The sequence below is a fragment of the Dictyostelium purpureum genome (assembly GCF_000190715.1).
Source record: "Dictyostelium purpureum unplaced genomic scaffold DICPUscaffold_268, whole genome shotgun sequence".
Classification (NCBI taxonomy): domain Eukaryota; phylum Evosea; class Eumycetozoa; order Dictyosteliales; family Dictyosteliaceae; genus Dictyostelium; species Dictyostelium purpureum.
In genome coordinates this window covers 20,891-44,863 of record NW_003519604.1, presented here as the reverse complement: position 1 = coordinate 44,863, position 23,973 = coordinate 20,891, and the positions used below count along the sequence as shown (strand labels likewise).

Below are 23,973 nucleotides of genomic sequence, written 5' to 3'. Positions count from 1 at the left end.
ATTTTTTATTGGGTATCAATGAAGGTGATTTTAATGGATTGGGTATTACAAACAATATTACAATCGGTGAAAAGCTACAGTTTAAAAAGGCGCTCTTGAAACTAAAAAAGAAACATAATACTTTAATCAACTCAGAGACTTCAAATTTATTTGTAAAAAATGAACAGACATCTCCGCTCCTTAAAATAGATTTTAAAGATTATAATATAACACCAGTCGGGAAAGGTGGTTTTGGTGAAGTATTTAAAATGGAACACAAAACAAATGGGTCAACAATGGCAATGAAGCAAATACTAATATCAAAAAATAGAAAAGTAAGTAAAATCAAGTATCTTGTATATACTTTCACCAAAACTAATTTTCTATTTACATATAGATTTTCGAAGAAGTTGAAATTTTATCAAAACTAAAACATGATAATATTATTAAAATTCTTTCATACCAAAATGATGAAAATCATTTATCAATTTTTTTTGAATATTTACCAGATTCAATTTCCTCTGTATATAAAACAAGTGGTGCTTTCAAGGAATCAAATTGTAGAACTATTATAACAGGTGTATTAAATGCATTGGTTCATATTCATAGTGAAAAAGTAGTACACAGAGATCTAAAAGGAGATAACATTTTACTAAAAGGTGACCATCCATACATAATTGACTTTGGCTTATCTCATAAATTTGATAGAGAATCACATTCAACATTTTATAGCAACGCTGGCACACACTTTTGGCAAGCACCAGAGGTTAGATTAAATATTATTGGTGAATGTGGGAGATCAAGTGATATTTGGAGTCTCGGTTGTACAATCGTTGAAATGTTAGTAGGTGGTAATCCTTGGCAAAACAATAAAATTGAGGATGAGATCCACCCACCAATCCCACCAAATTTATCAGTAAATCTAAGAGATTTTTTAAATGCTTGTTTTTTAATATCACCTGAAGTCAGACCATCTGCTAAAAAGCTGCTCAACCACCCCTGGATTCAAGGTAAACCAAATGCCATAAAATTAATTACAAAACAAGAAAATATAACATCAAATTTACTTCTTAATGAATATATATCGAAAGGTGCATATCAAACAGTATATGGTTCGGAAATAGAAAGTCCTCCTTTTGACCTTACTAATTATTCCAGATCAATTGAATACAAACAGGATCTTGAAGTTCAAAAAAAAGCAAAATCCAAATTGGGTCTAGAAAGAAGTAAATACATATTAGAAACGTTTTATCATATTTGTAGAAACACATCCAACTTAGTTATAGGAGATTTTTTCATTTATTTAGATGAACAGCTAAAAGCAGTCTATAAAAATTTTGACACTTTAATTTTAAAACTTTTTTCTATTGCTATAGAAAAAAATTTTGATAAGGAATTTAATGATTATGATCTTACCATTAAAATCATTAAAGGAATAGCATTTGATTTTACTATATATTTGCTCCACCACTATCCTCAATTATTTATAAAAACTTTACCAAAAAACTCTTGAGCTTTAATTCTTTAGAACAAATAAACATTAATTAATAATTTATCTTAATAGTTTTTCAATTATTACAAATTTTTTATTCATTTATTTAAATTAAATAAAATAATAATATAAAAATCCCAGCAAGGATTAAGCTCTAATTCTTTTTCTGGTAAATGGTTCAGGAATATTTGTTAAAACATAGAAAGTTTTATCTTTTTACACTTCCAGGTTATTGCAGTGCATGAACCATTTTTTTTTTTTAATTCGATTCGTACTCATAATTAAACCGCCATTCACATTTGTGAGTCGGAACCTTAAGTTGTGCCAATATATTTAAACAAATTACAACAATAACAAAATGTAATAAGAGATTAATTAGGTAATTAAAACATGGTCAAAATGGTTCATGCACTGCAATAACCTGGAATTTTAGACCATGTTTATATAAATCATATTATAGAATCTTATTTTTATTTTAAAAAATACTATAATCGCCTCAGGAACTCCAGCTTTATTTGTATATAATGAACAAACTATCATAGTGTAAAAATTGCTCCTTTTCATCCAAATAGCTCCCGATCAATTGAATAAAAGCAGGATCAAAAAGAACTAATTTCCAAATTGGGTTAAGAAAGGTGTAGAAAAATATTGGATATTTTTTATAGAATTTGTAAAGTAATATATTCCCAAAAGAGATGAATGTCTAATATGTTTCAATTTTTTGAATGGTGGAGTTGAGGAATTTAAAAAAAGCAGTGGTTTAAGCAATAAACAATTCAAAATTTCAATTGTTGAAATTCAACCTTAAAGCCCAGATTTAAATATAATGGATAATCATGGTCATAAGATAAATAAATGTTATCAATTCGAATGTTTAATAAATCAAATCAGAACCTGATCCAATGTCTCATTGACGTTTTTCATTACATCAATTCTGAGATTATAAACAAAGAACTTTTTATTTTGATAATATTTTAAAATATGTTATAAAAAAATTAATATGGAGAAAAAAAAAAAAATGCACCCATTAATTTTTTAAAATATTTTGCTGTTACAAATTCTAAAATTAATTTTGTTATAACAAAATTCCTGCGCAAACTTGAGCGGTTTTTATAATATTTTTTTTTTTTGGAATTTTTTGGGAATTGATTATCAACCCCTATTTTTTTAATACAATTCTATTTTTTTATTATATAAATAAAATAATGAAACAGGAAAATGAAAATAAAGAATGTAATTCAAATAATATTTGGCCAACATTTAATGAAGAGAATTGGATGAAAATTGAAAAATCGCAACAAAATTTAATTTCTTTATTAAAAATAATACAACTATACAGAATCTTTAAATGAATTTAAAATAATGATAATATTGGGTAAGTTAAAATCAGAACAAAATGAACATTTAGAAGACATTAAAATAATAATAAATTATATATATATTAATTTAAAACAACAATTTTTATTTAAGTTTTAAATAGTGATTTGTAAAAAGCTATAAAACAGTTTTTTAAATTATCATCTACAATTCCTAATGATTCTACAAGATCTTCTTCCATTATTGATAATAATGCGATGCCATTGATATTATGTTCCATAAATATTTCAGATAAAGCATTATAATTGGTTGGTTGGTCTATAAGTGCATCCATTAGTGCATCATTAACTTGTTCAACATTCTTTTCTAAAAATTTTTCGTCTACTAATTGATAAGATACCATTGATGGGTGAAGATTTCTTAAAAGAATGGACATTTCGTATTGAAAATTTAATCTTTTACCTAAAGTATCTAATTCCAATAACGAAAAATTTTTCTTTTCATAAGCAATGATTAAACATGAAAAATCAAATTCTTCGTTTTTCCATATATCTTCAAGTTGATTTAATACATTATTTTTTAAAATGTCAGTAACATTATGTAAAGATTTTTTTTTTTCTATTCCAATCGGTTTGGTATGTTCAATGATACGTCTTTTGACAATACCCAGTTTTTGAGACATAGTTGAATCTAAACTATTATTTATATTACTTTGTCTTGTTGATTTTTTTGCGTCATAATCAGAATTTTGAGTATAATTGTTTTTTTGGTTAATTTCTTCATTTGATTTTAGTTTTTTATATTCAACAATAAATGATAAGCAATTATTTATACTAATTCCCATCTTTAGTAAAAATGAATTATTATTACATAGTTCTTCCAAATGTTCTCCTGTTATTTGGTGAAAATTAAAAGTTTTGATAGTTTCTGGTGTAAATTTCCCTGTTTTTTCCAACCAATTACATACTTGGTTATGATTCCATTTATATATATGTTTATTCGTTATTAATAGAGCATCCATAGCTTTTGATGAAAAAAATAAAGATATGAAAGGAATAGAAAAAAAAAAAAAAAATTAATTTAAAATAATTTTGATTTTAAAAAAAAATATCAAAAAATTATGATAAAAAAAAAAAATATTTTTAAAAAAAAAATTATGATAAAAATTTTAAAAAAAAAAAAATTAAGTAACTTAAAAAAAAAACTTAAAAATAATTAACTTAAAAAAAATTAAGTAACTTAAATAAAAAACTTAAAAATAATTAACTTAAAAAAAATTTTAAAAATTGTTAAAAAAATTTTTTTTTATTAAATTAAACTATAATAATAAAAAATTTTAAAAAATTATTAAATTTAAATAATCAAATAATAATATGATAACTATAGATAGCTTTGGATTAGTCAATATTAAAAATAAAAACATTTTAAATTGGTCATTAGAAGATGTGTCTAATTGGTTGCGATCAAAAGATTTGGAAAAATTGGTAAATAGTTTTTCAGAAAAAAAAATCGATGGTAATTTCTTATTGGGTATCAATGAAGGTGATTTTGATAAATTAGGTATCACAGGTATTCCTAGGGGTAAAATATTAAAATTTGAAGATGCACTCTCTGAACTAAAAATGGAACACAATACTTTAATCACCTCAGAAATTCCATCTTTGTTTGTAAATGATGAACAAACATCCCCCCTTCCTGAAATTGTAGATTTTAAAGATTATAATCAAACACTGATTGGGAAAGGTGGTTTTGGTAAAGTTTATAAAATGGTACACAAAACCAATGGCTCAACAATGGCAATGAAACAAATACTAATATTAGAAAATACAAAGGTAAGTAAAATCAAGTATCTTGTATATACTTTCACCAAAACTAATTTCCTCTTTACATATAGATTTTTGAAGAAGTTAAAATTTTATCAAAACTAAAACATGATAATATTATTAAAATTCTTTCATACCAAAATGATGAAAATCATTTATCAATTTTTTTTGAATATTTTCCAGATTCAATTTCCTCTGTATATAAAACAAATGGTGCTTTTAAGGAATCAAGCTGTAGAACTATTATAACAGGTGTGTTAAATGCATTGGTTCATATTCATAGTGAAAAAATAGTACACAGAGATCTTAAAGGAGATAACATTTTACTAAAAGGTGACCATCCATACATAGCAGACTTTGGCTTATCTCACAACTTTGATAGAGAATCACATTCAAAGTTTTATAGCAACGCTGGTACACACTTTTGGCAATCGCCAGAGGTTAGATTAAATACTATTGGTGAATGTGGGAGATCAAGTGATATTTGGAGTCTCGGTTGTACAATCGTTGAAATGTTAGTAGGTGGTAATCCTTGGCAAAACATTAAAGTTGAAGATGGGTACCACCCACCAATTCCACCAAATTTATCAGTAAATTTAAGAGATTTTTTAAATGCTTGTTTTTTAATATCACCTGAATTCAGACCATCTGCTAAAAAGTTGCTCAACCACCCATGGATTCAAGGTAAACCAGATCTCTTAAAAGAAATAACAAAAAAAGAAAATATAACATCAAATTTACTTCTTAATGAATTTATATCGAAAGGTGCATCTCAAATATCACATGGTTGTAAAGCAGATGAATTTAATTTTGACCCTATTAAATATTCCAGATCAATTGAATACAAACAGGATCTTGAAGCTCAAAAAGAATCAAAATCCAAATTGGGTCAAGAAAGAAGTAAACAAATACTAGATGAGTTTGATGGTATTTGTAGAAACATGTCCATCATTAATATAGGAGATTATTTCATTCATATAAATGAAGAGCTAAAAAAAGTCTTTAAAAATTTTGACACTTTACTTTTAGGCATTTTTTTGACCGCTATAAAAAAAAAACTTGTTAATAATATTAAAGAGGTTACTTTGGAAATAACCAGAGGAATAACAGTAAATTTTACTATATATTTGATCCACCACTATCCTCAATCATTTATTAAAAACTTCACCCAATATCAAAACTGAAACTATCATATGGACAATATCATTTTAAATACTTTTATTTAAAAATTTATTCATTTATTTAAACTAAATAAAAAAAATAAAAAAATATAAGAATCTCGGTAGTTTAAAATATAGAGATTATTTTCATTTGATAGATCTTTTTTTTCCTCATAATTCTAGTATTCCGAAAGAGTAAAGTTGTCTGTTTAATTCTTTTTTTAAAATATTTAAATGACAGATCCAATTTGTTAAAAATAAAGAATTTGCTTTATGCAATTGGTCTTGTAAGTAAGAACTTTAAAATATTAATATTCAAAATATCAAAAAACTTAAAAAATCAAATATTTTTAATTTAAAACATGGATAGATTTTTTAATATTTTTTGGTGGGTTTGGAGATCAAAAAATGGAGAAAAATTCTAAAATAATTTTTCTTTTTATTTTCTTCCAATTTTCGTTAGCATATTCATTTAAAATATTTCAATAAAATATTATCTCATTTCAACTTTTTTTTATAAAAAATTAATTTTTTTATAAAATTTTCCAATAGATCAAATAACAGCACAAACACACACCATTATTTGTTTCATTTACAACCTTTTTTAAATTTTTTGAATATTTTTTTTTTTCATTTTGTTTATTATTTTTGATCAATTTGTACAATACCCAATTTTAGTGGCATCAATGAATAGAAACTAATATTTATATTGCTTGATTTTAGTATTGTTTTTTTTGATAATTTTTTTTCAAGAATAAACGATAGGCAATTATTAATATTTTCACCAAATAACAGGAGAACATTTGGAAGAACTAATTAATATTATTTCATTTTTACTATAGATAGAAATTAGTAATACTATGGATGCTCTGTAAAAATTAAAAGTTTTGATAGTATCTGATATAAATTTCCATCCATAGCTTTTGATGAAAAAAATAAAGATATGAAAGGAATAGAAAAAAAAAAAAAATTAATTTAAAATAATTTTGATTTTAAAAAAAAATATCAAAAAATTATGATAAAAAAAAAAAATATTTTTAAAAAAAAAATTATGATAAAAATTTTAAAAAAAAAAAAATTAAGTAACTTAAAAAAAAAACTTAAAAATAATTAACTTAAAAAAAATTAAGTAACTTAAATAAAAAACTTAAAAATAATTAACTTAAAAATAATTAACTTAAAAAAAATTTTAAAAATTGTTAAAAAAAATTTTTTTTATTAAATTAAACTATAATAATAAAAAATTTTAAAAAATTATTAAATATAAATAATCACATAATAATATGACAACTTTTGAAGGCTTTGGATTATCCAAAGTTGTTTCATCAGAAGAGACACAAAGTGGGCAAAAATCATTAGTCTATATTAAAAATAAAAACATTTTAAATTGGTCATTAGAAGATGTATGTATTTGGTTAAAATCAAAAGATTTGGGAGTATTGGTCGATAGTTTTTCAAAGCTTAAAGTTGATGGTAATTTCTTATTGGGTATAAATGAAGGTGATTTAAAAAAATTAGGTATCACATGTATTCCTAGGGGTAAAATATTAAAATTTGAAGATGCACTCTCTGAACTAAAAATGGGATACTATTCTTTAGTCACCTCAGAAACTCCATCTTTGTTTGTAAATGATGAACAAACATCTCCCCTTCTTGGAATTGTAGATTTTAAAGAGTATAATAGAACACTTATTGGGCAAGGTGGTTTTGGTGAAGTTTATAAAATGGTACACAAAACCAATGGCTCAACAATGGCAATGAAACAAATACCAATATTAAAAAATTCAAAGGTAAGTAAAATCAAGTATCTTGTATATACTTCCACCAAAACTAATTTCCTCTTTACATATAGATTTTTGAAGAAGTTAAAATTTTATCAAAACTAAAACATGATAATATTATTAAAATTCTTTCATACCAAAATGATGAAAATCATTTATCAATTTTTTTTGAATATTTTCCAGATTCAATTTCCTCTGTATATAAAACAAATGGTGCTTTTAATGAGTCAAGATGTAGAGCTATTATAACAGGTGTGTTAAATGCATTGGTTCATATTCATAGTGAAAAAATAGTACACAGAGATCTTAAAGGAGATAACATTTTACTAAAAGGTAACCATCCATACATAATTGACTTTGGCTTATCTCACAACTTTGATAGAGAATCACATTCAACATTTTATAGCAAAGCTGGTACACACTTTTGGCAATCGCCAGAGGTTAGATTAAATACTATTGGTGAATGTGGGAGATCAAGTGATATTTGGAGTCTCGGTTGTACAATCGTTGAAATGTTAGTAGGTGGTAATCCTTGGCAAAACATTAAAGTTGAAGATGGGTACCACCCACCAATTCCACCAAATTTATCAGTAAATTTAAGAGATTTTTTAAATGCTTGTTTTTTAATATCACCTGAATTCAGACCATCTGCTAAAAAGCTGCTCAACCACCCATGGATTCAAGGTAAACCAGATCTCTTAAAAGAAATAACAAAACAAGAAATTATAACATCAAGTACACTTCTTATTGAATATATATCGAAAGGTGCATGCTTTTTTATAAATCAAGCTAAGAAGGACATTCTCCCTTTTGAACCAATTGTATATTCTCAATCAATTGAATACAAAAAGAATTTAGAAGAACACCAACAATATGTATCCCAATTGGGTCAAGCAAAAAGTGATGAAATCTTAAAAACGTTTTATGTTATTATTGAAAACATAACCACCATATTCATAGGAGATTATTTCATTCTTATGAATCCACAGCTAAAAAATCAGTTTAAAAATTTTGACACTTTTCTTTTGAAGGTTTTTATAAGAAAAAATAATAATTACTCTGATTTTGAATATTCTATTAATCTTTCTTTAGCCTTGGCAAGATATTTTGCCATATATATGCTCTACTACTATCCTCAACTTTTTTTTATAGATAAAAGTGGAACAAAAGAAATATATCAAAACCAGATTTTACAAGAAGATTGGTAAATTATTTTTAAATTATAGATTTGATGATGCAACTAAAACAAAAGTTATTCATCTATCAAGTAGTCTTAATTGGTAGAAATTTAAAATTAAACCTTAATCTAAAATTTAAAACTAAATAAAATATATATCATTACACTGTCTACTAAAAATATATTATAGACTTGGGGTTATTTAAATTAAATAAAATTTTGTACCCTAATATTATTTAATAAAATGAAATTATTTTTTCATTTTTTTAAAATTTAATTTTATTTTTTTTTTTTTTTAATTTTTTTTTTTTTTGAAGATGTGTGTGATGTTAAAAATTTTTTTAAAATTAAAAAGTTTTCTAAAATATAATAATATTAACACAATGTTATCTATAAACAAGAAGATCTTCTTTTTCATCTCTTAATATTACTACAACAATACCAACAACTACAACATCAAATAAAGACGATGGAACAGGTAAACCTAATAGATATAGAATACGAAGATAATAAAGATAGTTTAGTCAAAAAAGAGGAGGATAAAGATGTTAAAATAAAAACAACCAAACCAAAAATAAAAAAGATAAAAAAAGAAGTTGATAATAGTAATAATAGTAGTAATAAAAATAAAAAAATTGTAATAACACTGGTGATGACGACGATATCGAAGGTTCAACAAAGTATCATTAGCAAAATTAAGATGGGAAGAAGTTTGGAATAAAATCGAAGTTATGAGAAAAGAAAATATAGCGCCGGTAGATACATTAGGGGCAGAGTCATTCAATATCGAAGAGATTGAACCAAAAGAAAGAAGATTTCATATATTGGTTGGATGTTTATTGTCATCACAAACTAAAGATCAAGTTACACATGCAGCAATGGTCAGATTAAAAGAATATGGATTAAATGTCGAAACGGTTTTAAAAACACCAAACGAAAAATTAGAGACTCTTATTCACCCAGTTGGATTTTATAGAAGGAAAGCGGTTTATCTAAAGAGTATTGCAGAAATTTTAAAAGAAAAGTATAATGGAGATATACCACCAACATTCAAAGAGATCGAAGCATTACCAGGTATAGGCCCGAAAATGACAAATTTAATCGTTCAAATTGCATGGGGTAGAGTAGAAGGAATCGCTGTCGATGTACATATGCACAGAATCTGTAATCGATTGGGATGGGTTAAAACCAATACACCAGAGGAAACAATGAGACAATTGGAGTCTTGGTTACCAAGAGAAAAGTGGGGTCAAGTTAACCATTTGTTGGTTGGTTTCGGCCAAACTATTTGCGATCCAGTCAGACCCAAGTGTTCATCATGCACAGTTAATAACCTTTGCCCAGTTGGCATCAAAGAAATGAAATCTTTAAATAAACAAGAAGAAAAAAAAAAAAAAAAATTAAAATAACTTTTTCTTTTTTTCTTTTTTTTTTCTTTTTTTTTATAATGGTTTAAAATTGTTTCTTTTCAGATCTAAATATAAACTAACAATTGAAGACTTTATTTTTTTATTTTTTTATTTTTTTTATCTTTTTTTTTATAATAGGCACTTACTTTTTCTCTTGGGTGGGTACTTTTTTTTTTTTACATTATTTTTAAAAATAATAATTTGACATCATGAAAAACTGATAATTAAATAAATCTCATTTATCTATTAATTATTTATCTTTAATTATTAGTATAGATATAGATCTGTAAAGAAGACAATTTTAAACCACCCAAAAAATGAAATTTTAGTCCAAATTAATAAAAAAATAAAGGGGGTGGGGTGTCAAAAATAAAAAAATATTTTTTATTAGATAAGATAATTTCAAGTTATTCATTTCAGAAAGGAAATAAAAATGGAATAATATTGTCATTTTATAAATTATTATAATAATTAGTGTATATTATTTATGTTTTATTATAAATCTATATTGTAAAAAAAAATTTGTATAAATACCAACTTTTAAAAATTATCATTTCATTTAAAAAAAAATTAATATCATGGGTGAGAATTTTAATAAAAATATTTTAGAAGAAAATTTAGTAGCTGTAATTGGTATTGGCTTTAGGTTACCAAGTGGAAATTTAAATGAATCAAATCAAACTCCAAGTCAATTATTTAACAATTTAATGAATGGTTTTAACGGCGTAGTCGGTCTTCAAGAAAGATGGAATGAAAATTTCTTTAAGCTAAATGAAATTGGCTGCAATAGTGCCGGTTTATTACCTTTGGAGGAATGGAAACTCTTTGACCCTGTTTTTTTGGTTTAAATCCAAGTGAAGCTGTAACCATTGATCCACAGCAAAGACTTTTGTTAAAGTGCACTTACGAAGCATTGGAAGATGGCGGTGTAGATCCAATAACACTACGTGGCTCAAATACAAGTGTTTATATTGGGCTCTACTCAAGATTACAGGGATATTGGTCGTTCATTAACTTCAGCTCAAAGTAATTTATTCGGGACATCAGCTCATTCTGCATCAAATAGAATTTCATATTGCTTTGATTTTCATGGAGCTTCATTAACAATTGACTCTGCTTGTTCATCTTCAACAACATCTATTGCATTGGGTTATGAGTCAATAAAATCTGGTAAATCAAACTGTTCTATTGTTGGTGGTGTAAATATGATAATGGGTATGTTTTGTTCTTTAAACAATAGTATAGTTATTTTAATTTAATAATCCTAATGTTGTTTTTATTAGATATACACTCTTTTAGATCATTTTCGCTTTTAAATTTATTAAGCAAAAAAGAAGGAAGATGTATGACTTTTGATGCCGATGCTGATGGCTATGTTCGTTCAGAAGGTGTTGGTGTGGTTGTCCTAAAAAATTTAAATCAGGCAATTAAAGATGGTAATAATATTTATTGCGTGGTTTCTGGAGCAAGTTTAAATGTCGATGGTAATGGTTTGGATGATAAATTAAATTTTTATTCACCATCTTCCATCTCTCAAGCAGAAAATATTAAATTGGCACTTAAATCAACCAATGGGTTAATTGATAGAGCTGATATTGATTATGTCGAGTGCCATGGAACTGGTACACCTAAAGGTAATCCAGTTGAGTTAGAAGGTATTTCAATGGTTTTTAAAGATAGCACTGTTCACTCCCCATCCAATCCATTATTAGTAGGCTCAATAAAATCAAACATTGGTCATTTAGAAGGTAATTATTTTTATTGTTTTTATTATAAATAGTTTTATTAATATTAATACAGTGCCCGAGGAAAATATGTAGACCCCTGATATTTTTATATATGTGTTATAAATTGATTAGTTTGGATAGTTTTTTTTAATAAATATTGACACAGCCTAAAAATAATAATGGTAATAAAAAAAAGTGTGGGAAATATGGGTAAAAAAAAAAAAATTAAAAAAATAAAAATAAATTTTTATCTCTTTTTTTTAAATTTTTAAATTTTAAAATTTTTTATATATCATTTTAAATTTTTACAAACTGAAAATAGTGCAAAAATAATTTCTAGAAAATAAACAAAATGAGGTTAAGTGATGAACTTCGATACTCAATATTATCATACAAAATCAGAGACCATTACTCAAATAGTAAAATTGCAAAAAAATTGGGTGTCCACAAAACAAAAGTGGCAAAAACAATTCAAAGATATGAACAAACAGGTTCAATCAATGACCATCAACGTTTTGGAATAGAAAAAAAGATTCATGAAAGAGATGAACGTTTATTATGTTTCAAATTTTTGAATGGTGAGTTGAAGAATGTGAAATTAACAGTGGTTTGGTATTATTCAACAACTGGCCACACCAGATTAGACTGGTTAGTTAGAAACGTATTGCATAGGAATAACATTGTTTATAAAAAGAAATTCATGAAACCTCGATTATACGAAGTTAAAAGAAGAAAAAGATATAGTTTTGGATTTGGCATAAAAACTGGAGTGTGGACCAATGGGAAAATCATATGTTTATGGATGAAGTTAGGTTTCAATAATTTGATAAATACCATTATATAAGATTTTGGGTCTATGAATCGTATGTTTTACTAGATTCAAATACTTAAACAAGTGTTAGAAAAGGTGGAGTTAATGTAATGTTTTGGGGAAAATTTTGTATTATGTTCCTAAAAATTAAGATCATCTTTCATAGGGATTATATTCTAATCTCTATATTGATATAATAATAAATGATACACAACCAAATCTGGGTTACTATGCAGATACGTTACAGGTGCCTGAGAAAGTTCACGAAAATTGTCATGAGAATTTCTAATCTTATTCACCAAATATGATTAGGGAGTAAAACTGAAAATTCAAAATTTCAATTGATGAAATACAACCTTTAAGCCCCGATTTATATATAATAGATAATCAATGGCCATAAGATACTTAAATGTTCTCAATCCGAATGTTCAGTAAATCAAATCATAACCTGATCCAATGTCGCATTGACGTTTTTCCTTACATCACTTCTGAGATTAGAAATAATTTTTATAAATCTCTTCCAAACAGAAAGGAGGCGATAATTAAGGCTCATGGGGAACATTCAAAAAATTAGGTAAATTCATTTGTTAAAATAAAAAAATAAAAAAAATTAAAAATAAAAAAAAAAAATTTTTAAAATTAAAAAAAAGAGATAAATATTGTAAACATATAATTTTTTTTTATTTATTTTAATTTAAAGGGTTTTAAATGAATCTTTATAAAATGAAGTTAATTTATTAGCCTTACATTATATTTAAATATTATAATCTAAATATCTTTTTTCAATATATAAATTTAAAATCGGTGGGGTCTACATATTTTCCTCGGGCACTGTATAACTATTTAATTTACTTAGCATGTTCCGGTGTTGCATCAAACATTGGTCATTTAGAAGGTAATTATTTTTATTGTTTTTATTATAAATAATTTTATTAATATTAATATAATAATTTAATTATATTAGCATGTTCCGGTGTTGCATCATTAATAAAATGCTGTTTAATGTTTAAAAATAAATGTTTTTTACCAAATATTAATTTTAAAAAACCAAATCCTTTAATCAAGTTTAAAGAGTGGAATTTAAAGGTAGTCACAGAACCAATAAAGTTTAATGAGGACAAACAAATTTCAATGATTATAAATAATTTCGGTGTTACTGGTAAGATTGTATTTAAATTTTATAAAAATTTCTTCATTTTTTAAACTAAATACCAATTCATTTTTTTAATATAACAGGTTCAAATTCATGCTTGATTTTACAACAGTTTATAAGTAAAAACAAAACAATAAATAAACTCGAATATAAGAGTTATTTAATACCATTTTCATCTTGTAGTGCTGAATCACTAATGAAATATCAAGAGTCAATTGTTTTAAAAGAGAGTGACTTCAATACCTTTGTTTTAAATCAAATTTATAAAAAATCTTTATCACTTTATCAAAGATCAGTTATAATTGCTAGTGATTCTAAAGAATTCAATAATTTAGAAAAAAGAACACAATTTCAAACAAAAAACGATATGTTTTCAAATATATCAATCAAGCAAAATAATCCAACTGTTGTATATATCTTTTGTGGCCAAGGTTCGCAATATAATAAAATGGGATTGGAGCTATATAAAAATGAACCAGTATTCAGAGATACTTTAGATTTAATGGATTCAAAATTTGCAAATTATTATGGTTATTCCATTTTAGAGAAATTAAGATCAATTGAAGATAGTGACTCCATATCTATAAATCAACAAATTATAGTTCAGCCATCTAATATTATGATACAAGTTGGGTTATTTAAATTATATAAGCATTGGGGTGTAGAACCATCGGTTATAATTGGACATTCATTGGGTGAAATTTCAACTGCTTACTGCTCTGGTATGATTGATTTGGATACTTTATGCTACTTAGTATATAATAGATCCATTTTACAACAAAAAACACAAGGCACCGGAAGAATGTTATCAATAAATATCAGCTCAGAACAATTTAAAAGCGATTATTCATCAAAATATCCAACTCTAGAAATTGCTTGTTACAATTCACCATCTTCCATTGTTGTTGCCGGTAATGAAGAACATTTAAATGAAATTCATATTAGTGCAAAAGAAAAAGGTATTTTTACTGCAATGCTTGGGTCTTTAACAGCAATCCATACAAGTGCTCAAACGGTTATAAAGGATGAAATTTTGGAATTAAAATTTAAATCCCAGCAACCTAACACATCAACTTTTTCAACTGTAACAGCAGAGTTGTTTAGCCAAGACCTCCTCTTTAATTCTCAATATGTATATCACAATATTTTACAGCCAGTAAAATTTGATCAAACCATTTCAAATCTTTTTAAATATATCGAAGAAAGCCAATTAAATTCAAATGTATGTTTTATAGAAATATCCCCACACCCAACTTTAACATTTTACTTAAAACAAATGGTCCCAACTAATTCATTATACTTTAATAATGGAAAATCTATTGAGTTTTATACCTCATTAAATAGAAAAATAAATGATTTATCGGAAATTCAAAAAACAATTTCAGAATTATATTGCAGCGGTTATAATGGAATAAACTTTAAGAGACAATTTAATAATCAAATGTCCCCACTCGATATCGGTTTCTATAGTTTACCATTGTACAAATGGGATGATAAATCTTACTGGAGAGAAGATGCACTTCATGAACAATTAAGAATTGATGGCCCATCAGTTGATCACTTGGGTATTTCAAATAAAGAGGTTTCACCATTTATTAAATCCTTCCAAGCTTTTATTGATATTGGCAAATTACCATTTCAATATTTAAAAGGTCATCAAGTAAAGGGAAAATATTATTATCCAGGATGTGGTTATATTATAAACTTGCTTAAAACTTATTCAAATCAAGATATAACTATTAACTTTATGGAATTTAAAACACCTTTGATTCTTAAAGAAGGAAGCAACCAATGCTTACAAACAAATATTTATCAAACTGGTAAAACTGAATATAAAGTTTTATATCATTTTAAAGATGAGTTAAATCAATGGGTGCAATCGGCAAGTGGAAATTTTCAACTGTTTAACCATGGTGAAAATACATTCAAATTTAATATTCAAAAAATTTTACAAAGTAAATGTAACAAAGCAGTCATAAAAAAAGAAGAGATTTATGATTTTATCAAAATGAGAACTGGTTTGCAATATACTGGTGCTTTTCAAGGTGTAGATAAATGCTTTTTAGGTGATAATTGTTCTCTTTCGATAGTTTCACTGGAACTGCCAAATGGATACATAGACCAAGTGTCAGAAAAGGATCCCACATTTTTCAATTCTTCAATCTTGGATTCATGCTTACATGGTTTAATTTCATTAATCAATGAACAATCACAAATGGTTTTTGATAATGTTAGTGGCTTTAAACTATATTCAAAAAAAATTCCCAAAGATAGAACCCAATTTTCGGAAATATATGTTTATTCAGAATTAAAGAAAAGAATGGGTAATTCTTATGTGGGTTCAATTACAATAATGTTATCAGACGGAACAATTTTAATTGATATTGAAGAAATAGTATGCACCTCATTAACCTATATTAAAGATCCATATGTAATTGACCTTCCAAAAGATCAAGTTTATACAACTTATTCAATTTTACCACCACCATCAACTTTTAAGTCAATTTTTAATTGTGAGGTTGCCAATGAAGTTATTGAAAATTATTCTAATAGTATAAAATTTATTTCAACGACACTCTTAAAATATATTATGAAAAGAAACAAAGATATTCAAATAGATGTAGTTAGAAAATTAAATATTGAACAATTAAAGGAAAAATACTTGGTCAATTCAAAAAATGAAAGATTATTCAACTATATATTTGAAACAATTAAAACATATTATAATGAACATGTTCAAGATATTCCAGTTGTCTCCAATCAAGAGTTAATAGAAAAATCCATTAAAATAATTGCAAAAATATTATTCCCTCTAGAAAGTGACAATCCATCTGAAAATTTACCCCAGTCGTTGTTTGAAGATAATATGCTCAAAGAATTTTATGACACCCCAACGTGTATGGTTAGAAGTGAAATGTTTGGGGAAATAATAAAAAACTCCATTAAACCCATTTTAAAAGAAAAAATATTTTTTAAAATATTAGAGTTGGGAGGAGGTACATGTTCATTATCAAAACAAGTATTAAATAAAATAAATGAAATGCTCCTAGATAATCAAGGTTATGAAATCGATATCGAATATACATGGACCGATATTTCACCGTCATTTATTTTTGATGCTAAAAATCAATTATCTCAATTCAAATGTGTTAGTATAGTTTATAACACTATAGATCTAGAGGATCCATTAATGAAGCAGGGTTTAAAGCCATCATATTATGATTTTATAATTATGTCAAATGTAGTTCATGTGGTTAAAAACATTAATTATGCTATGGAACAAATATATCAAGTATTATCACCAAATGGACAACTTTTATTAATTGAACCACCAAATCGATCTATAATTATTGACACTATATTCTCTTGTTTTGACCAATGGTATTCATTTGAAGATATGGATATTAGAAAAGACAGATGCTATTTAGATAAAGATACTTGGGTGAAATTATTAAATCAACATAATTTCAAATCAGACTTATTATTTTCAAACCCATCAGAAATCTATTGTACCGCAATTCAGGCTCAAAAACTAAGTTTAAATAATATTAAAACCAAAATAGATAATAATGAAAATGTAATCATTTATTCAAATTCTGACAATAACTTTATAAATAGTCTAAAATCATTGAGCTACTTGCAAAATTGAAGAAATGAATCATTTTAATATGGTAATTATCTCACCCATACTAAAAAATTCATTCACTTTTTCTTGTTTTCTTTCAAATAAAATGAATGAATTTTTTAGTATATAAATTACTCATAAAGTACTAAAAAGTTCATTCACCTTTTCTTGTTTACTTTCAAATAAAATGAATGAATTTTTTAGTATATAAATTACTCATTTTTTATTAATATTAATTAATAAAAGTTAAATATGATTCAAAAATAAAATAAATTTGAATATTTATTTAGATAATATTATAATGATTAAAATTTTATTTTTATATATATATATGTATATTATTATTTTTTAAAAGATTAATAATTTTTTATTTATGTTATTATTATTTTTTAAATGATGATTAATATTTTTTTATTTTTGTATATTATTATTATTTTTTGAATTTTCAAAATTTTTTTCCAATTGACACAATTGAAAACAGATCATTATACACATTGCATGTAATTCGGGAAATAATTTACATTTGGTATTGGCAATTTTGTTCTTGGGTTTTATCATTTATTGTTTTCTCGTCTAAAAATTTATAATAACAGGATGGAGTTATGTAAATTGATCCAGGATATGCTATATTGAAATTAAAATTTTAATTAATATTAATTAAATAATATATTTACAACAACAACATTATTTTATTATAAATTAATTTAATAATTTACCAGAATCAGCTAGAATATTTAAATCATTTTCAATTGCAAATTGATCTATTTGAGATAAAAAAGCAAATGTACTATCATGAATATTTCCTTTTGCTATTGAAACATAATATATATTCATTTCCCTATCAACTAAAACTTCTGATGATAAACTTGGTTCTCCAACATCCAATCTAAAATAATCTGCCTGATGGGGGTGAACTCTGTCTCTTTTATGTGATGTACAATCAATACAATATATTTCGTCTTTATTAATTTGATCTAAAGAAATAATGTAAAGTGAAGACATAAATATGTAAACCAATTCATTGACTTCTCTTGAAACATATGATTGACTAACACCAAAAATTGTTGAAAGTATTGTATATGAATTAGCACCCATCTAATTTAAAAATTGGTTGAAATATTAATATTATTATAAAATATTCATTTGACATAATATCTATAAATACCTTTAAAAATGTTAAAAATAAATGAATTCTTGATTTTGGTGATAATCTTTTAGTTTGATCTTTTATTTGGGGTTCTATTTTTTTATATAACCAATCTAAAATATGTTGTTGTAAACCAGTCAATTGAACCCAATCTTTATTTTTTAATTCAATTTCATTATCTATTGATGATTTTTTATTATAAGATTTTTTATTAGGTGAATTTAAATTTTTTTCTAATCTCTTGGGATTAACATAAAGTTTTCTTTTCATTTTCTTTGTTCTTCTATCATCCAGGAAATCATATGCTAAATATAAATCTAGAATAGAGTCTGTTCTTTTCTCCATTTGGATCAATAATTGACGATGGTTTTTTAATTTTGATTTTTTTCTTTTTAATTCTTGAAATGAAATTTGTTTATCTTCTTTTATTTCTTTTGTTTTATTACATTTTCTCCTATTTTAAACGTTTCTTCATATAAATTGAATTATATGTTGTCAATTTTTTTATTAAAATTTGTTTCTGAATCATTTTCATTGTCTGAATCAAAAAATTCTAAAAACTCGGTTTGTATTTGATTTTCGACAATAAAACTAAATGGTTCGTTTGGATCGAACCTATTGGTATCATATAAATTCTCTTCGTCACTTGAATCATTAATATCATCTTGATCATTCAAATCAATACCAAAAACCTGATAATCCATATTATTTTTATTATTATTATTATTATTTTAAATATATTATATTGTCATTAAAATATAAACCTTTTCCTTTTGTATATTCCATAAGACATATCAAATCCATAATATGTAAACCAGAAGTTGTTATTTCAATATTGTTTATAAAATATTTTTCTTTATCACACCAAATTGGGCAATTGTATAAAAAAATTTCCTTATTATTCATTTTTTTAAATATATATATTATTTTTTATAATAGTATTTTAATAAAAGATTTTTCACTGTGTGTAATATTATCAAAAAAGTTTATTTATTAATATATTTTTAATTTTGTGTTATTTTTATAATTTAAAAAAAAAAAAAAAAATAATTATTTAAAAAATAAAAAATTCGAAAAATAAATAAAAAATTTCCCACACTACAACCACATATATTGTGTGAATGTGTTGTGTGAGTGAGTGAGTTTGAATGTGAGTTTGTGTTAATTTTATCTGTGTATAAATTTTTTTTTTTTTGTATGTGGGTGTGTATCAGAGTCTAGTTGTACAAAAATGTAATTATACAGATCTGTTTTTTGTACATACAGATCTGTATAAATGTAATTATTTAAATTTATATACAAAAAAACAACAATTTCTAAATACATTTATTCTGAACATTCTATCATTGTTTGTCATATTTACATGTAATTTTATGTAAAAAAAATGGTAAAAAAAAAATGTAAAAATATTAAAAAAAATGTAATATGAACTTTTTAATAAAATTTTCATTTCAATAAAATTAAGATTTTTTTTTTCTTTGTATAAATTGCCAATATTAAGAATTATATTCTCAATTTTTTAAAATTATACTATAACCATCAAATTAACAATAAATAATTACCATTTTATCTTAATTTGTTTTATTTTTTATCTTAATTTTTGTTAGATATCTCGGATTCTGACATGTTATTAATAATATAATTATTAATAACATTGTATTTATTTAATTAAAATTTAAAAAGAAGCTCAATCTTTAATAAAAAATTATAGAGATAAAGAAAAAGAAAAAACTATGAAGAAAGGTTATATAAGGAAGAATTAAAAAAAAATGTGGACAAAACTAAAGATGAAAGAAAAAATGAAAGAAGAAAAAGATTCCAACATTTAATGAATGTCCACCAGGATGATTTGGTTCTTTGGAATAAAATTGTATTACTTCAAATAATGCAAACTAAAATCCAAATGCGACGTCTAAATATTGAAAAGAAATATTTTAACTTATACCGAAAAGTTCAAATAAATAAATATAAAGATGACCCTTCTATTTATCAAGAAGAAGATGATGAGGTATATGATCAAGATTCAATCGATGCTATTGATGAATTATTTACAATGAAAATTCCAAAAACATCATATGTTGAAGACCATCAATCACCTTCTGATATAGAATCAAACGAACCAGGTAGTCAATCCCAATTTGAAAAAAATTCTCTTAAACCACTTCAAAATCAATCAAAAAAATCTTTTTTTAAATAAAACTATAATTTTTTAAATATATATTATTTTTTGTAAAGAGAAAAAAACTTTTTTATAATTTTATTTTTATACACACTTAAAATAATTTTATTTTTTTTCATTTTTAGTGATAATATATTTTTTTTATATACTAAAAAATTCATTCATTTTTTATGAAAGAAAACCGATAAACATGAATGAATTTTTTAGTATGAATGAATTTTTTAGTATGAATGAATTTTTTAGTATGGACGATTTTGCAAGTAGCTCATTATATAAATTGAATAATATCAAAATAATATCAAATATCCAACAGTTTAAAAATTGTATCGATTTATCCGAAATCAATATCAATACCACAATTTATTTTATAAAAACAGTAGATGAAATAAATATCAATAATTTTAAAGAAATAACAATGGAATATATTGAAATTAATCAGCTTTTATTAAAATTCAAATTAAATTCAAAACATATTTTAGTTACTTTGGATTCAGAGTCATCCAACTACTTATCATCCTCAGTAGTAGGTGCAGCAAGATATTTTGATGAATTTTTAGAGTTAAAGTTATTTACATTAAATTTTGATAAACAATCAATTATTAATCAAGATATCATTTCTATTATTCCAACAATAGTCAATTGGGATTTTTCAATACACAGAGAGTTTTTTATTAAAAATAATAATGTTTTTTATGAACGTTATAAAAAAGAGACCAATCTAAATCAAAATTTTAAATCAAACTCCTACATTGAACTAAAAAAAGAAAATAGAGAGTTGTTCAAATTAAAACTATCACCAAATCTAGAGTATCAACTTAAACAAAGAGAAGTCAAATTAGAGTCAAATCAAGTTGAAGTCAAAGTTATGGCATTTGGTATAAATTATAAAGATTATTTAATATACTCAGGAAATGCACCACCAGAAATAGCAAATAGATTAAGTGGTGATCTTAGCGATCAGAATTTTGCAATGACTTTTCAGGTGTTATTACAAGAATTGGTCCAGGTTTAAATCAGGATCTATATCCTTATACAATTGGTGACGAAGTCTATGGATTTGGTGATAACTCATCAGCATCGCATATCATTGTTGATATAGATTCAATTTATTTCAAACCAAAAACTCTATCTCATTGCGAATCATCTGCTCTACCATCAATTTATTTGACATCTTATTACAGTATTTATAATGTGGGTAATTTAAAAAACAACGAAACTGTTTTAATTCACTCTGCCTCGGGAGGTGTAGGTTTGGCTGCATTAAATATACTTAAAATGAATCACAATGGATTAGTTTTCGTTACAGTGGGTTCCAAAGAAAAAGAAGATTATTTAATTAAAACATATGGCAAATTTATTTCTGGTATCTTTTCAACAAGAGATAAGAATTATTGTCAACAAATAAAATATACATTGAAAGAGATGGGTTCAGATAGAAGTGGTGTTGATCTAATATTAAATACTCTTTCAAGTAACTATATGGATTCCAATTTTAAGTCTCTTACAACTGGTGGTAGAATTGTAGATCTTTCGGTGACACACTTAAATACAAATGAATACACAAATAACAATAATTTCAAATATAATTTTGGATACTTCAATATCGAATTACTATTTATCAGTAACGAAATAAAAAGAACTTTATTAAAAAAGATCACAAGTGCAATTGAATCAAATAAATTGGACAATATATTACCAATAACGGAATACTCAAATAAAGAAATTAAAGATGCAATTGAATATATAAATCAGCGTAAACATATTGGTAAAATCATTGTCAATAACAAATTTGATATAATGGAACAATTAATAGAAAATCAAAAGGAAGAAAAATTACTAAACTAAATTATGAAATCAATGGTTTGGGTGAAACAATTCTAATTACTGGCCAATCTGGTATTATTTTGGATATATTAAAATGGATATTAATGTATTCAAAAACAGTCAAAAATGTAATTATTATAACAAAATCAAAATTGAAATGGGGATTAGAATTCGTAATTAATAGCTATAAGGAAAATATAAATTTTTATTTCAAGTCTTTAGATATCAGCAATTTAGAAGCTTTGGAAAATTCAATAAGTGAAGTTTTATTATCAAGTAATATTAAAAATATAGATTCTATATTTCATTTTGCTTTTGAACAAGTTTTTGGTGAAGTTCAAGATATAAGCTTAAATCATTTAAATAGATCCCACAGTGCAAAAACATTAGGGGCTATTAATCTACATAATTTATCAATAAAACTCAAATGGAAACTAACCAATTTTGTCATGGCTTCTTCTGTAGCGTCTTGTATTGGGTCTACAGACCAATGTTCCAATGTTTGTGCAAATCTTGTTTTAGACTCTTTATCCAAATATAGAAAATCAATCGGGTTACCCTCTATTTGCACAAACTGGGGAATGTTACAATCATCAGGTTTTGTAGCAAGAAATCAATCGGTCATTGAATTATTGGATGGTCAAGGTTTGAATCCGCTACCAATCAATACTATTGTTGGATCTTTGGATTTAATGATCCAAAATCAAGATCAATCAACTAATTTACTGCTTTCTAATTTCAATTTTACTCGTTTACTTAATTTCCAAGGTTCAATTTTCAATAAATTCGACTATCAATTAAATTTAGTAAGAGGTTTAAAACAAGTTAATGTTAATATTTCCCAAGAAGACACCATTGATTCAATTTTTTTAAATAAACTAGCCGAGCTATTATCAATTGATCAAAATAAAATCAATATTGAAGTAAAACTAAACTCACTAGGTAAGTTATTTTTTATTTAAATTATGTATACTGTTTATTTGAATCATTATTAAAGTTTTTTTTTTAGGTGTTGATAGTCTTTTGATTAGGGGTTCGAAAATAGGTTATTTTTAGAAAAACAGGGTTTTTTAGTTTTGGGTCTAATAGGCCCTTTTTATAGTCAATTGCATAGTTCCAGGTTATTTTTTTTTTTTTTTAGTTATTTATAGTAAAAAAAAGATTAGAAATAGGTAATAATTTAAAAGGTGTTTAAAAATCAATAAAAAAACCGTTAAATCATTATCAATTAAAATATCTCCTTTTTTTTTTTAAAAAAAATATCTTTCAAATTTTTTTCAAATTTTTTTCAAATTTTTTTTATAATAATAAAAATAATATCTTTATTGTTATATTGTGTTATATTAATATACATTAAAATTGTAAAGCG

At 24.7% G+C, this 23,973-nt stretch overlaps 10 protein-coding genes across 10 annotated transcripts; 7 read left to right on the top strand and 3 right to left on the bottom strand.

Annotated features, from left to right (window-relative positions):
* Window positions 1-215: 215 nt before the first annotated feature.
* DICPUDRAFT_38722 (uncharacterized protein) lies at window positions 216-985 on the top strand (the record flags this gene model as incomplete). The annotated part of the gene is made up of 2 exons (XM_003291249.1): window positions 216-335; window positions 377-985. Coding segments are annotated over 2 exons (729 nt in total), but the record flags the coding sequence as incomplete, so codon positions are not given.
* Window positions 986-2,936: 1,951 nt separating this feature from the next.
* DICPUDRAFT_81972 (uncharacterized protein) lies at window positions 2,937-3,809 on the bottom strand (the record flags this gene model as incomplete). Its single annotated transcript, XM_003291237.1, has 1 exon — window positions 2,937-3,809. The coding sequence occupies one exon, from the start codon at window positions 3,807-3,809 to the stop codon at window positions 2,937-2,939; it is 873 nt and encodes a 290-aa protein (XP_003291285.1).
* A 352-nt stretch (window positions 3,810-4,161) lies between these two features.
* DICPUDRAFT_155882 (uncharacterized protein) lies at window positions 4,162-5,984 on the top strand (the record flags this gene model as incomplete). Its single annotated transcript, XM_003291248.1, has 3 exons — window positions 4,162-4,620; window positions 4,683-5,720; window positions 5,955-5,984. The coding sequence occupies 3 exons, from the start codon at window positions 4,162-4,164 to the stop codon at window positions 5,982-5,984; spliced, it is 1,527 nt and encodes a 508-aa protein (XP_003291296.1).
* Window positions 5,985-7,054: 1,070 nt separating this feature from the next.
* Window positions 7,055-10,138, top strand: DICPUDRAFT_155881 (uncharacterized protein; the record flags this gene model as incomplete). The annotated part of the gene is made up of 4 exons (XM_003291247.1): window positions 7,055-7,561; window positions 7,624-8,478; window positions 8,705-8,756; window positions 9,420-10,138. 4 exons carry the CDS (start codon window positions 7,055-7,057, stop codon window positions 10,136-10,138), a joined length of 2,133 nt encoding a protein of 710 aa, XP_003291295.1.
* Window positions 10,139-10,716: 578 nt separating this feature from the next.
* DICPUDRAFT_155880 (uncharacterized protein) lies at window positions 10,717-11,918 on the top strand (the record flags this gene model as incomplete). The annotated part of the gene is made up of 4 exons (XM_003291246.1): window positions 10,717-10,933; window positions 10,999-11,100; window positions 11,159-11,353; window positions 11,473-11,918. 4 exons carry the CDS (start codon window positions 10,717-10,719, stop codon window positions 11,916-11,918), a joined length of 960 nt encoding a protein of 319 aa, XP_003291294.1.
* Window positions 11,919-12,217: 299 nt separating this feature from the next.
* On the top strand, window positions 12,218-17,478 carry DICPUDRAFT_155879 (uncharacterized protein; the record flags this gene model as incomplete). Its single annotated transcript, XM_003291245.1, has 5 exons — window positions 12,218-12,634; window positions 13,060-13,107; window positions 13,418-13,571; window positions 13,641-13,835; window positions 13,913-17,478. The coding sequence occupies 5 exons, from the start codon at window positions 12,218-12,220 to the stop codon at window positions 17,476-17,478; spliced, it is 4,380 nt and encodes a 1,459-aa protein (XP_003291293.1).
* A 675-nt stretch (window positions 17,479-18,153) lies between these two features.
* Window positions 18,154-18,871, bottom strand: DICPUDRAFT_155878 (uncharacterized protein; the record flags this gene model as incomplete). The annotated part of the gene is made up of 2 exons (XM_003291236.1): window positions 18,154-18,549; window positions 18,620-18,871. The coding sequence occupies 2 exons, from the start codon at window positions 18,869-18,871 to the stop codon at window positions 18,154-18,156; spliced, it is 648 nt and encodes a 215-aa protein (XP_003291284.1).
* A 215-nt stretch (window positions 18,872-19,086) lies between these two features.
* Window positions 19,087-19,305, bottom strand: DICPUDRAFT_155877 (uncharacterized protein; the record flags this gene model as incomplete). Its single annotated transcript, XM_003291235.1, has 1 exon — window positions 19,087-19,305. The coding sequence occupies one exon, from the start codon at window positions 19,303-19,305 to the stop codon at window positions 19,087-19,089; it is 219 nt and encodes a 72-aa protein (XP_003291283.1).
* A 1,124-nt stretch (window positions 19,306-20,429) lies between these two features.
* Window positions 20,430-20,798, top strand: DICPUDRAFT_81964 (uncharacterized protein; the record flags this gene model as incomplete). The annotated part of the gene is made up of 1 exon (XM_003291244.1): window positions 20,430-20,798. One exon carries the CDS (start codon window positions 20,430-20,432, stop codon window positions 20,796-20,798), a length of 369 nt encoding a protein of 122 aa, XP_003291292.1.
* A 172-nt stretch (window positions 20,799-20,970) lies between these two features.
* Window positions 20,971-23,799, top strand: DICPUDRAFT_81963 (uncharacterized protein; the record flags this gene model as incomplete). Its single annotated transcript, XM_003291243.1, has 4 exons — window positions 20,971-21,786; window positions 22,203-22,545; window positions 22,605-23,546; window positions 23,756-23,799. 4 exons carry the CDS (start codon window positions 20,971-20,973, stop codon window positions 23,797-23,799), a joined length of 2,145 nt encoding a protein of 714 aa, XP_003291291.1.
* Between the last annotated feature and the right edge of the window lie 174 nt (window positions 23,800-23,973).